The sequence below is a fragment of the Juglans microcarpa x Juglans regia genome, chromosome 6S (genome assembly GCF_004785595.1).
Source record: "Juglans microcarpa x Juglans regia isolate MS1-56 chromosome 6S, Jm3101_v1.0, whole genome shotgun sequence".
Taxonomy (NCBI): Eukaryota; Viridiplantae; Streptophyta; class Magnoliopsida; order Fagales; family Juglandaceae; genus Juglans; species Juglans microcarpa x Juglans regia.
Genome location: NC_054605.1, coordinates 11223775 through 11236969, shown reverse-complemented (window position 1 = coordinate 11236969; position 13195 = coordinate 11223775). Strand labels below are relative to the sequence as shown.

General features: G+C 38.8%; 1 protein-coding gene and 1 long non-coding RNA gene across 2 annotated transcripts in view; one reads left to right on the top strand and one right to left on the bottom strand.

The window, feature by feature from the left end:
• LOC121236496 overlaps positions 1 to 10021 on the top strand; it is a 25887-nt gene extending 15866 nt beyond the window's left edge. Inside the window, exon 3 of the long non-coding RNA XR_005934777.1 lies at positions 10009 to 10021. This is a non-coding gene — a long non-coding RNA (uncharacterized LOC121236496). The remainder of the gene's footprint in view (positions 1 to 10008) is intronic.
• Positions 8049 to 13195, bottom strand: LOC121236495 (kinetochore protein SPC25 homolog). The gene is made up of 8 exons (XM_041132941.1): positions 12905 to 13195; positions 12619 to 12684; positions 12263 to 12409; positions 11425 to 11538; positions 11246 to 11335; positions 11032 to 11154; positions 10517 to 10746; positions 8049 to 8358 (listed from the first exon to the last, which is right to left on the bottom strand). Exons 1-8 carry the CDS (start codon positions 13071 to 13073, stop codon positions 8347 to 8349), a joined length of 951 nt encoding a protein of 316 aa, XP_040988875.1. The 5' UTR covers positions 13074 to 13195; the 3' UTR covers positions 8049 to 8346.

The window sequence follows — 13195 nt, the reverse complement described above, 5'->3', positions numbered from 1 at the left end:
AGGAAGACGTAATAGAGGATTGATTGGAGGAGGTTAATTAGACGGCAACGCAAGGACGAGGAGCTCATCACTTCGATGCTCTGTTTATCAATAATATTTTAGCTTCCTTGGCCGAGTTGCGCGAGCTACTCGAATGACTAGCCCAGTAATTATATTAGTCTTTGCATGTATGGAGCGTTGTCTCCAGTACTCTTGATGTTACATATCTCTCAGACAGAAACTATAACTTTTGAACATCTATTATGTGGATTTTATGAAATATGTTTATGCTTTTTTTATAAGTAATCCATAATATTATTAATAGAGATAGGCAAAGTCCAAGTACACAAGATAGTATACAAGAGACAAATATGTTTATGTTTTTGGCATATATTATTTTTGGTACATAGCATTGCTAAAAAAAATAAATTATCCGTTATGAATATCGCATATTGTAATATGCATGCTATGTACTTTGCATCTTTATTTATCATGAACGGAGTTAGGTAACTTTGTTTTGCATGTCCCGATACTTCAAAGTCCGCTAAATCCCAAGCAGAATTCGGGGAGTGTCACATACTCACCAAAACAAAACTTTAGAGTTCAAAAGAATCAATTCACAAAGAAAGTTCACACTAGCTTTTGGTTCTATTAACCCTGAGTGATTCATGCAAACTTTTGAATGGGAGAACTTGTGTTACAAACTCAAACCAAGATTTGATACACCATACAAGTCACCATACTTCATCAAAAACAAATTTATCAAGCAAATTCTTAACACTACATGGCACTTTGAGTTAAAACTGCAAAACAACATACAAAACATGCAAGTTGAAATGAGCATATTCCAACATTACCAAAGATCAACCATTTCTCTTAAAGAAAAACAATTTAATACACAAGTTATCATGTTCCTACTTCGAGTATCAAAACTAGAAGAGGAAAATATTGGGAAAGATGACTTACAAAGTCTAGTGCTTGGAGAAGATTGACTATCTTCTACTCACTTGGCTTCTTTGCAAAGTTGGATGTGCAAGTTTGTGTACAAGTGAGATGGAGTGATGGTGGAGGCGTGAAACAAAAGGAAAAACAATTTAGGACTGCTTGTTTTCGGTAAGGTAGGGCATGGGCTGAATGTTCTTGCTTGGAGTTGGATGTGTGGCTTTGTGTAAAATAATTGAGGTGACCGAATGGCACGAGGAAAAGGGCGATTGGTTTGAGTAAGGAGGTGGTTTTGTTGGCTGAAAAAGCTGGTGCATGGCAGGGCATGGGGTTGTGTAGGTGGTACGAGAAGGGTGTCCAGGTTGCTAACAAATGAGCTCAAACTTATGTGTGAAGGGAAGCTTGCATCCGATGGCCATGTTGCTCAGTTTTGGGGTTTGAAATTCATACCAAAAGTGAAGGGCTAGGCAGGGATACATAGCTAGAAAGGGTAGGGAATGGTGCTTCTGTTGGGAATAAGTGTAGCTAAGACTAACTCGAAGTATAGTAGCGGAACTAAACGAAAGAAATTGATGACAATCACACAGAAAGAACACCAAGAATTAAGTGGTTCGACTCAAAATGAGCCTACGTCCACTGGTAGGGTCGGTATCGAAGATTTCACTATCAACAGAGATGGAGTACAGATCAATACAACAAAACTTCACAAGGAAGTTATCTATCAAACTCTCTCTAGACTTCTCTCTCAAGAAAACACTAAACAAGAGCAAAAATGAATTTTGAAGTCCTTGGAAGAGAAATGGGCGCCGTTTGATATTTATAGGAAAAATGAGAATTCACTTTTGTGAACATTGGCTCGAGCGAACGTCGAGCGAGTGTCGAGAGAACGTAGATATTCTGCACTTCGCTCAAGCCAACAGTTGTGCGAGAGTCGAGCGAAGCTCTCTGCCTGAACTCGCTCGAGCTGGGTGTCGAGCGAGGGTCGAGCGAAGCTCTCTGACTTGGATATTGCTCGAGCTGAATGTCGAGCGATACTTGAGCGAAGCTCTCTGTCTGAATTCCCTCGAGCTGAATGTCGAGCGAATGTCGAGCGAAGCTCTCTGTCTGAATTCGCTCGAGCTGAGTGAACCTCCGCTCAAGCGAACCTACGACACTTGCACTGTTCAATCAGAATTCAAGCCACCTCATAACAAATCTCCACCTTGGCTTGAACTCTGCCAAAACACAAAAAAACCTCCGACCACAAAACCAATCCCCACCACCAAATCCCTTACGGGAATAACAAAATGCGAACACCAATCAAGTCCAAACAAAGTTTGAACTTGTATACTGCAACTGGCTTAGTCATCATATCTGCTGGATTCTCTGTAGTAGCAATCTTCAGAATCTGTATAGCACCCTCTATAACAATCTCTCTGAGAAAATGGTACCTGACATCAATGTGCTTTGTTCTTTCATGATACATTTGATTTTTGGTCAAATGTATTGCACTCTGACTGTCACAGAATACTAAGATCCCATCTTGTTGTAAACCCAAATCATTGACCAAGCCTTTCAACCAAATGGCCTCCTTAACAGCCTCTGCTGCTGCCATGTACTCTGCCTCGGTAGTTGATAAAGCAACAGTGGATTGCAGTGTTGCTTTCCAACTGATAGCTGACCCACACAGAGTGAAAATATAACCTGTCAATGATCTTCTTTTATCTAAGTCTCCAGCATAATCTGAATCAACAAAACCAGTAACTTTGGAACTGAGATCGACATCTCTATCAAATAATAACCCAAAGTTCAGGGTTCCCCTCAGATACCTGAGTATCCATTTCACAGCCTGCCAATGAGTCTTACCTGGGTTAGCCATATACCTGCTAACTACGCTCACTGCCTGTGAAATGTCTGGGCGGGTGCAAACCATTGCATACATGATGCTGCCAACTGCACTTGAATAAGGAACACTAGCCATGAACTGTTCATCTTCAGTTGTCTGAGGAGATAGGCAAGCTGAAAGCTTAAAGTGCGTAGCAAGTGGTGTACTTACTGGTTTGGAATCAAACATCTCAAATCTCTGAAGCACTTTCTCAATATACTTTCCCTGGGACAAGTACAACTTTCCAGCTTTCCTATTTCTGAAGATTTCCATTTCCAAAATCTTCTTCGCAGCACCTAAGTCTTTCATTTCAAACTCATTTCTGAGTTGGGTCTTTAACAAACCTATGTCAGATATGCTTCTAGCAGCAATAAGCATATCATCAACATATAATAGCAAATAAATGAAAGACTTATCAGATAATTCCTTATGATAAACACAACTATCATAGTTACTTCTCAAATAACCATGATCAATCATAAAGGAATCAAACCGCTTATACCATTGCCTTGGCGACTGCTTCAAACCATATAAAGACTTCTTCAATCTGCACACATGATCTTCCTTGTTTTCAACAATGAATCCCTCTGGCTGATGCATGTAAATGGTCTCTTCAAGTTCACCATGTAGGAACGCTGTTTTAACATCAAGTTGCTGTAGCTCTAAGTCATACAATGTTACTAAAACTAGTAGTAATCTGATCGAACTGTGTTTCACCACTGGAGAGAAGACTTCAGTGAAGTCGATGCCTTCTCTCTGACTGAAGCCCTTAGCAACTAAGCGTGCCTTGTATCTTGTATCTGTATCACCCTGGATTCCCTTCTTTTCTTTTGAAAACCCATTTGCAGCCAACAGTCTTTACCTTCTTTGGCAACAGAACCAAATCTCATGTTTGGTTTTTGTGAAGAGACTCAATCTCTTCAGTCATAGCTGCGCACCACTGTGCAGATTCTACGCTCTTGACAGCTTCTGAATAACTGGAAGGTTCCTGACCAACAATATTCTCTGCCGCAGTAAGAGCATACATAACCATATCTGCATGAGCATACCTCTGAGGTGGTCTAATCTGCCTCCTCTGTCTACCAGTCGCTATATTGTAGTCTTGCTCACCTTGTGCGCCGCTACTTGAATCAGAATCATGCTCATCTTCAATAGCATGATCTTGGGCGCCGTTGGGCAGCCCTTGTGATGCTTCCACCTGAAACTCCACCTGCTTTCTAACATCCTGTTCTTGTCCTGTAGACTCAGAATTCTCCTTCCTCGGACTAAGCATGGATTTTTCATCAAAAGTGACATCCCTACTGATTACAAACTTGGGTGATTTAGGATCAGTACACCACAACCTGAATCCCTTCACCCCACTGGCATACCCAATGAATATGCCATTCTTTGCCCTTGGCTCAATTTTCCATCATTAACATGGAAATATGCAGGACAACCAAAAATTTTCAAATTTGAATAATCAGCAGGAGTATCAGACCATACCTCATTCGGAGTCTTCAAACCAATCGCTGTGGCTGGAGAGCGATTGACCAAGTAACAGGCCGTGTTGATTGCTTCAGCCCAGAAATCCTTAGCCAAGCCTGCATTAGAAAGCATGCTGCGAGCTCTCTCCAAGAGGGTCCTGTTCATCCGTTCAGCTACCCCATTTTGCTGTGGAGTATGTCTAACTGTACGATGTCTGGCAATACCCTCATTTCTGCAAAATTCATCAAACTCACCTCCGCAGAACTCCATACCATTGTCAGTGCGAAGTCGCTTGATTTTCTTGCCCGTCTGATTTTCAATCAAAGCTTTCCACTGTTTGAAGTTAACAAATACATCACTTTTCTGCTTCAAAAAGTAGACTCAAACCTTTCGTGAGAAATCATCAATGAACGTAAGCAAATATTGAGCTCCACCTTTTGACGGGACGGAAGATGGGCCCCAAAGATCAGAATGAATGTAGTCCACAAAACTTTTGGTTCTGTGAACCCCTGTAGAGAACTGAACCCTGCACTGTTTGCCAAACACACAGTGTTCACAGAAATCCAGTTTCCCTATCTTCTGATTACATAACAAACCCTACTTACTCAGAATTGACATTCCCTTTTCACTCATATGACCCAAACGCATATGCCACAAACGAGTGACATCTGTATCTGGATCATCTGAGACTGACACTGCAGCTGCACCTGTCACTGTAGAGCCCTGAAGGAAATAAAGACCATTTGTCTTATCTCCTTTCATCACAACCATAGAGCCCTTACTGACTCTAATAGCTCCACCTTCACCAGTGTACTTGTAGTCCAGAGAATCAAGAGTACCCAAAGAAATAAGATTCTTTTTCAACTCTGGAATGTGTCGAACATTAGACAATGTCCGGACAATTCCATCAAACATCTTGATTCTGACTGAAACAATTCCAGCAATTTTGCAACCCATATCATTCCCTAACAAAACAGAACCACCGTTGACCGATTCATAGTTAGTGAACCAGTCCCTCTTGGGACACATATGGAAAGTGCAAGCTGAGTCCATGACCCACTTGTCACTAAAGAGAATATTGGAGTCGCTTATTGCTAGAACAAGATCTAGGTCGTTAGACCTATCATCAGCAACACTAACGGCATTAGATGAACTAGTGCCGTCCTCTCTGTTTTTCAATTTTGGACACTCGTTCTTGTAGTGACCAAACTTATGGCAGTAATGACATTTGATGTTTTTCTTACTAACCGTTGTTTGTGAACTGCCCCTGGATTTCCCCTTATTCTTCTCTGAACCCCTGTCATTCAATCTACCCCTGCTTGAGGACCCTTTAACAAACAAGCCACTAGCTTGTTCATTAGTGTTCTTCACACTCAATTTATTCCTTAACTCCTTAGAATTCAAAGCAGACTTTACATCTATCAAGGAAATTGTATTTCTACCATACAACATGGAATTCACAAAGTTCTCAAAAGATGTGGGTAATGAACATAAAATAATTAACGCTTGATCTTCTTCTTCAAGCTTAATATCTATGTTCCTCAGATCCATAATGATTTTATTAAATTCATCTAGGTGTTCAGAAATAAGAGTACCTTCCTTCATTTTGAGAGTGTATAACCGCTGTTTCAAATACAACCCGGTTAGTGAGAGATCTCTTCATGTACAGATTCTCAAGTGCCGACCAGAGACCAGTTGCAGTCTCCTCGTCAGCAACCTCTCTTAAAACTCCATCAGATAGTGACAAAAGAATAGTACTATGTACCTTTTTTTCTTCTTCTTTCGAAGGAGCCGGAGAATCTTCAGATACCGACACTTCTAATACTTTTGACAAGCCATGTTGTCGCAGTAAAGCTTTCATCTTGATGCGCCATAGACTGAAACTGTTCTGACCGTCAAATTTCTCCACTTCGAACTTAGCCATAGCCATCCCTCCAGATTCTGAACCAAGCTCTGATACCAGTTTGTTGGGAATAAGTGTAGCTAAGACTAACTCGAAGTATAGTAGCGGAACTAAACGAAAGAAATTGATGACAATCACACAGAAAGAACACCAAGAATTAAGTGGTTCGACTCAAAATGAGCCTACGTCCACTGGTGGGGCGGTATCGAAGATTTCACTATCAACAGAGATGGAGTACAGATCAATACAACAAAACTTCACAAGGAAGTTATCTCTCAAACTCTCTCTAGACTTCTCTCTCAAGAAAACACTAAACAAGAGCAAAAACGAATTCTGAAGTCCTTGGAAGAGAAATGGGCGCCGTTTGATATTTATAGGAAAAGTGAGAATTCACTTTTGTGAACATTGGCTCGAGCGAACGTCGAGCGAGTGTCGAGAGAACGTAGATATTCTGCACTTCGCTCAAGCCAACAGTTGTGCGAGAGTCGAGCGAAGCTCTCTGCCTGAACTCGCTCGAGCTGGGTGTCGAGCGAGGGTCGAGCGAAGCTCTCTGTCTGAATTCGCTCGAGCTGAGTGTCGAGCGAATGTTGAGCGAAGCTCTCTGTCTGACTTCGCTCGAGCTGAGTGAACCTCCGCTCGAGCGAACCTACGACACTTGCACTGTTCAATCAGAATTCAAGCCACCTCATAACAGCTTCAAAAAGGTGTAAGACTTTTGTGAGAAAAATAGGATCTTGCCTTATTTCACACTTATCCTTCTTACACATGTGTACTAAGCTTGACATTTTTAATTGTGGTCCAAATGGAGGGTGGTGATGGTGCCATGTGTCAAGTGAGGTTCCCTAGTGATTCTTTGCTGACTTGGACGTCCTTCATGACATGGTGATAGCTAGTTGATGATGTTGCATTCTCTAATTAGCTCATTTGATACCCGAAAATCACGAAGACTTTTTTTGCACCATAAAATTCTAAAAATTCTCACAAATCCAACCGTGCAATCCATTTTGTCTAATTATGATCCTAAGTGCCTCAGAAAAATCCAAATAGTACTACTTCTCATTTGCATAACTCAACTACGCCAACAAACAATCCTAACTAATTTTTAATCCATGAATTTCTCTTAGGTTTTTATGGCATGTCCAATGTATATATTAAAGAAATTTCTTTCCGTCAAATTTCTTTCTGGGCTTACAATGGTTATAGGAATTGTGTATCATTACATAGAAGATGTTGTACAGTTGTTGTCAATATCTCAAGTTTGTCCACATGCATTCATGTTAGTTTTCTGGGTTTTGATCCAAATAAGTACAGATAATTATGGCACGGGATTGTTTCTGCAGGGTGCATGCATCCCCACAACATGCAATGTTGCTCTAAGCCCACAATTAATTAGTTGGATGATAACTAGGAAATACCATGTAGAACTGTTTGTATATCCCAAAATTAATTAAGATTTTATTCTCCAACATCCGATGCCTATAAAAAAAAAACATATAAAAGTTTAAAACTATAACAAGAGTAAATGCTCAAGTCTAATTGTTGAGTCTGAAGATTGTGTTTGGTTGTTAAAATCATTTCAACTCATCTCAACCTAATCATTAATGAGACTTATTACTTTTTTAACTTTTCATAAAAAATTCTATTTTTTATACATTTAAATATACATCTCAACATATTTACATTCAAATCCATCACAATAGAATCTACAAAACATTACTATTCATAAATCAACTCAAATCATCTGAAATCATCTTAACATCCAAACGCATACTCAAAATATAGAACTGAGAATTATCATGTTTGAACCCAACTCATTCTCTTTGTCCATGTACTCGACTTACACTCAAAATAACAGAAAAACTTGCACTCAGAATATTAACAATAAATGTAAGATTCTTTGAAACAGTTGAAATTTGATAATTAGATTTTTTTAAAAAAGTACAATGCTACAGAAATATGCGATTATCATTCTCAGATTCTACGAGCTGAACTTCATTCCAAAACGAATTTGGATATTTATACATGAAACATAACATGGTGAGGCTGGTCATCTGTTTCTAAACAGCACACACTTGTGGTGCTTTACACGTCAATCATGAAGCAACCCGAATCATGAATTATGCCTAGCTGAGCAGGTTAGAGCCTCAAGAAAATGTTGAATCAATTCTGAGGTGATAAATAGCGTCGATCTTCATTTCTTAACCTACAGTAACACCTTGTGAGCACCATCATAATTTAATGAAATGATCATATGCATGATCCAACCATCCATAGAAGTCATGATTTCTATAAGCATCACAAAGTTTTATCTGTACTTTATGGGTACAGTTAACTAGGCCTCGTTTGTTTTCACAGAACTTCTCAACTCATCTAATCATTATAACTTTCTCAAATTTCCACACAAAATAAAATAAATAATTCAACTTTTTCAAATCCCAAAACAAAAATAATATTAAAAAAATATATTCAAACGATACTTTATTCAATTTTCAACTTTCATCTCATCTCATCTGCAAAAACAAATGAGACCTAATATTCAAAAAAAGTAGAAGAGTATTTGAAACAAGAAAAAGATTCTATGCAAAAAACTTTGCAATTGATAGTAGTATCTAAGAAGAGAAATGCTTGGTTTGCATAGAGATCTTACAAAAGCAAACTTACATGTTTTGATGCAGTACATCAGATTGTAAAATATTTTTTATTGTAAAACAAATCTAATGTATCATTTCAAACCACATTAATTGTGTAAGTTTGCCTTGTGAGATTTCTATGTAGAACTAGCACTTCTCGTCCAAGAATCATAGTTATATAATATAGGATAATGTAGGATAATAGTATATAGATAACGAGATGTGTTTGACTATTAGAACTTTCTAGTGATATAATGATATAGTATCATAGTGAATCAGTGATATATTGCTGGCACAATGAGTTTTGTGGATAGAGCGTGAAATCACCCCAAAGTTGCTACACCTAATCAAAACAGAATATACACTAATCGAACTCCCATTCATTGAAAACACAAACAAATTAAGATTCCAAGAACAAGCCCTCTCATCCTTTGATACGTCCAAAACAAAATATACAAAAGCATCTTTATCTTGGCAATAATAAACAAATGAGGATACATCTCCTTAATGGCACTAACCCAATACCACTCATCACGGCAAAAACTTACCCCAATACCACCTCCCATCGCAAACTTTCTTTAACCCAAATATTCTCCAAACCCATCTTAGTACTTTTCTAAAGGAAAACTACTAAGGACACAAAAGAATCCCACAAACTGATGCGGCACAGTGCCACGCCATCTTTTTTTTTTTTTTTTCAATTTCTGCCCCCCAGCCTCACATCTACTCTGTTCCCAACAGAGCCCCCCTGCGCCCCGCATCTCCCTGCAATCCCAAACCCCCATCGGTGTTGTACCATCTCACTGTTGCCGCCAGATGCCATATTATTTTGCATTTCTCAGTAAGTTAGAAAGGTATAAAGGTTGATGCTTTATGGATTCTTTGATCCGCTGTTTGGCTATCCAAAAAGTTGTGGGTAAGTAAGACAATTAAACTAAAACAGTTTAATTGGGTTTGCCAAGCGGAGGTCTTTTTTTCCTTCTTGGGTCCCCAATCAATAAAATATCGAAGGATTGGGGAAAAGTCGACAATTTTCCTACTGATTGTGGAGCCAATTTTCCAACAACAAAGTTAGGAATTTCACGCAATCCATGAATCTCTAGATCCAAAGCAAATTCACCCACCCTCCAAAAATCACTTTTTTTTTCATAAAAAACAAAACAAATAAAAAAAAAAAATCAGGCAAATAGATCAAATGGGTTTGGCAATTAGGAATTTAGGAGTGGTGGAATCGAGAGAGAGAGAGAGGCAACAAAGAGATGAAAGAGTATAAGAAATGGGTATGTGTAAATAAAATAGCTGGCAATGCAAAAGTAGGCAGGTAACGACGTTGGTGTCGCACTGGCAACGAGAACTGACGACGAAGCTGGTGTGAGCTCGGGTCTGGGACGTTGGGAAAGGGAGGGGGGAGGGCGACTCAAGGCGGGGTGGAATGCAGGGGTAGAAATGAAAATAAAAAATAATAACTTAGATGACGTGGCACCATGCTACGTCAGTTTATGGGATTCATTTGTGGCCTAGCAGCCCTCTTTCTAAAGACCAAAACCATGAGGTCACCATACTATATTAGACTTCCATTCACCACTAGATATCAGAGGGAGTAATTTGATGATTACAATCATAAGAAACTCTATTAATGTTATGAAACCAGTCATATCTGAACTAAAAAAATCATTTTAGCATAACGCATTCTGAAAACAAATTCACTGATTCCAATCATTGTCATGTTACCTTTAAACGAGGGGACCGCCGAAGAGATGATGCTGATCCAGGAGATAAGACAGTAGCGTTCATCCCTCTAGCATGTACTTTCTTGGAAGGTCTATTGTCTTCTCCATATTGAACTCGCTGGTCATTATTCCCAACAAGGGATTTGCTTATGTCAGTTGATACTGAAAAAACCGGAGCAGACGTAGAGATCATGGAAGACTCTTGATGTGTTGTTGATTGAGGTAAAACTCCTGGTGAATCACAAATGGCACCATTAGTTATTAGTTATGATAAGTTGCACCTCAAGGAAAGAGAGATAACCTAACCATAAAGCTTCTCCAAGGTCTCAAAATCATATAATACAACAAATGTAAGGAAAGGTTACCCATGCATATCAGTAAGTTAGCTAAAATAATTGGTTTTTGCCTCTTTGATTACTGAAATGGGTATCATTATAGACAAGCCAGCCTTCGATGTCAAGAGCATTTCACTCCCAGGCAAGTGAGCCAGGCACAATACAAGAGATAAGATTTTACCTTGAGCCACAGAATCTTGGAACTTTTCTCTCATGATTCTGACAAATTTGAATAAACCATTGGTTTTGTTCAACTCGTGGATCAACTCTTTAGTTTCATTCAACTGTGGATCACAATCTAACACTGAAATGACAGAAAATATACAGTATCTTGATATGCACAACATTCAAATATAACTTTACAACATGAACAACAGTGGGGCTGAATTACTTACACGTGTAAGTATCATATGCATACCGAATAGTGAAAGAGTACTCCTCATTTGGATTTTTCAAATTAATGTTCTTGAAAGTGAATTTTACCCCTAGAGACAAAAAAAAAAATTGTAAGAAAATCACTGTTGTAAAACAGGGGAAAAAAAACTGTTGTGCAATTTTAAATGAGTCCAATTACCATGTCCAGCTTCAACATGGAAACCAAGAACTCTATTATACCACAAAATTGCTTCTTGCGTTTCACCTTTACATTCAACTTCTTCGTTACTCCTTTCTTCAGATGCTGCCAGAGCTGTTGATAGTACAAAATGGGGGAAATTTAACCATAACATTCTTCCCTTCACAACACAGTTTTAGGCTCATAAACGAAACTACATGTCAATGTTGATAGACAGTTTTGAAAAGACAAAATAATAAAAATAAGAATGAAAGAAATCAGGCAAATGCCAACATATATATGCAAATTGCCAACATATATATGCAAATTGTTTTCGTCTCAATATTAAATATAGCAGTTCAGCACTTGTACAAGCCTCAAAAACATTACCAATTGGCAGCTTGAACTACAGTGATTAACCTCTTTCCATTTTTTCTCTTTATAAATTAAGGAAAGAAAGAACATACATAGGACTTTCAACTGCCACTATGTCGTCTAAAACTCTACATAACATGGACAATTTAATTGCAGCATCTCTGCATGAGCAACTCAAAAGGTTATCGTAATTACATGCAACTGAGGCAGTTGTAGATGAATAAGTCCACACCACATTACCAGCAATTGCTCATTCAAATACAACGTAATAGGATACAAGTCAGTGCCAGTTATAAGCAGCAAAACTTTAACAACCAAACTACTTTGCTCACGTCCAAACACATTATAAAACCAGTTGTTTCAGAATAAGCCCGACAGTCATTCAATTTTATCTAATCCGTACACAGACATTAGATTATTCACATAAAGTTACAAATATACATGAACAGGGTACAAACCAACCGGCACAATGAGAGGAAAATACCTAGATATTGTTGAGATATAATTGCAGCATATTGATCCCTCTTAGCCCTCTGCTCTTGCACACTTCTTTTAAGTTCTTCTACTCTTGCCTTCTGAGCAGCAATAGCATCCATTTTTGCCATCCGCATGGCCTCTTTTCGGGTCTTCACTACAGAACAAGATCATAAAGATAAAAATGAAAATAAGATACACAAAGTATAAACGTTAAATCATTTCTTTTTTATATGCGAAGAATTAAACAAACACCAGCAATTTATGCAAGTGACTAAAGAGAAAAGCTCAGAAATAAAAGATTACACAGAAATACAGATTGCACATTTTCAATAAGGTTGAATTTCAACCAACAGAAATATATACCTGCTAGTGCTTTTACCATCTCATCCTCCGCCTCTCTCAGCTTATCTTTAAGCTTCCCCAGTTTTCCTACATGATGAATAAAACTTGATTTAAATCTCAAACTTAAAGCCATTAACCCATACGAAATTCCCAGTCCTTAAACGTCGCTTCAAGAGAACGAAACCCAACCTTACATGCAACTCCAAAACCCTAATGCAAGCCAGCACACAGACTCGAGCCAAAAACCCTAGATTTTGCAGAAAGACCCCGCATTTTATCGAGCAATAAAGAAACATTTCGACCTCACCTTGACTTTGTACCGTTTCTCGCGCCCTGGCCCCGATCGATTCCAGGGACTTCCGAAACGATGCCATCAGAGTACCCATCCTCCGCTGCTGAATCGGTATCTCTCTGTCCGAGATCAACCGCAGCGAGTCCATATTCGCCCGTACAGTGTCCTCCTCTCGGATCTCCATTTGCGCACAGACGCTCGCAGAAAACTCTGTTTTTGAATGAAAAATTGCTTTAGCCCGCCATTTTTGTTTGGTTTTTGTTTTTCATCTCAATATTCCAATCACTGAGGTTGTGATAGACTAAC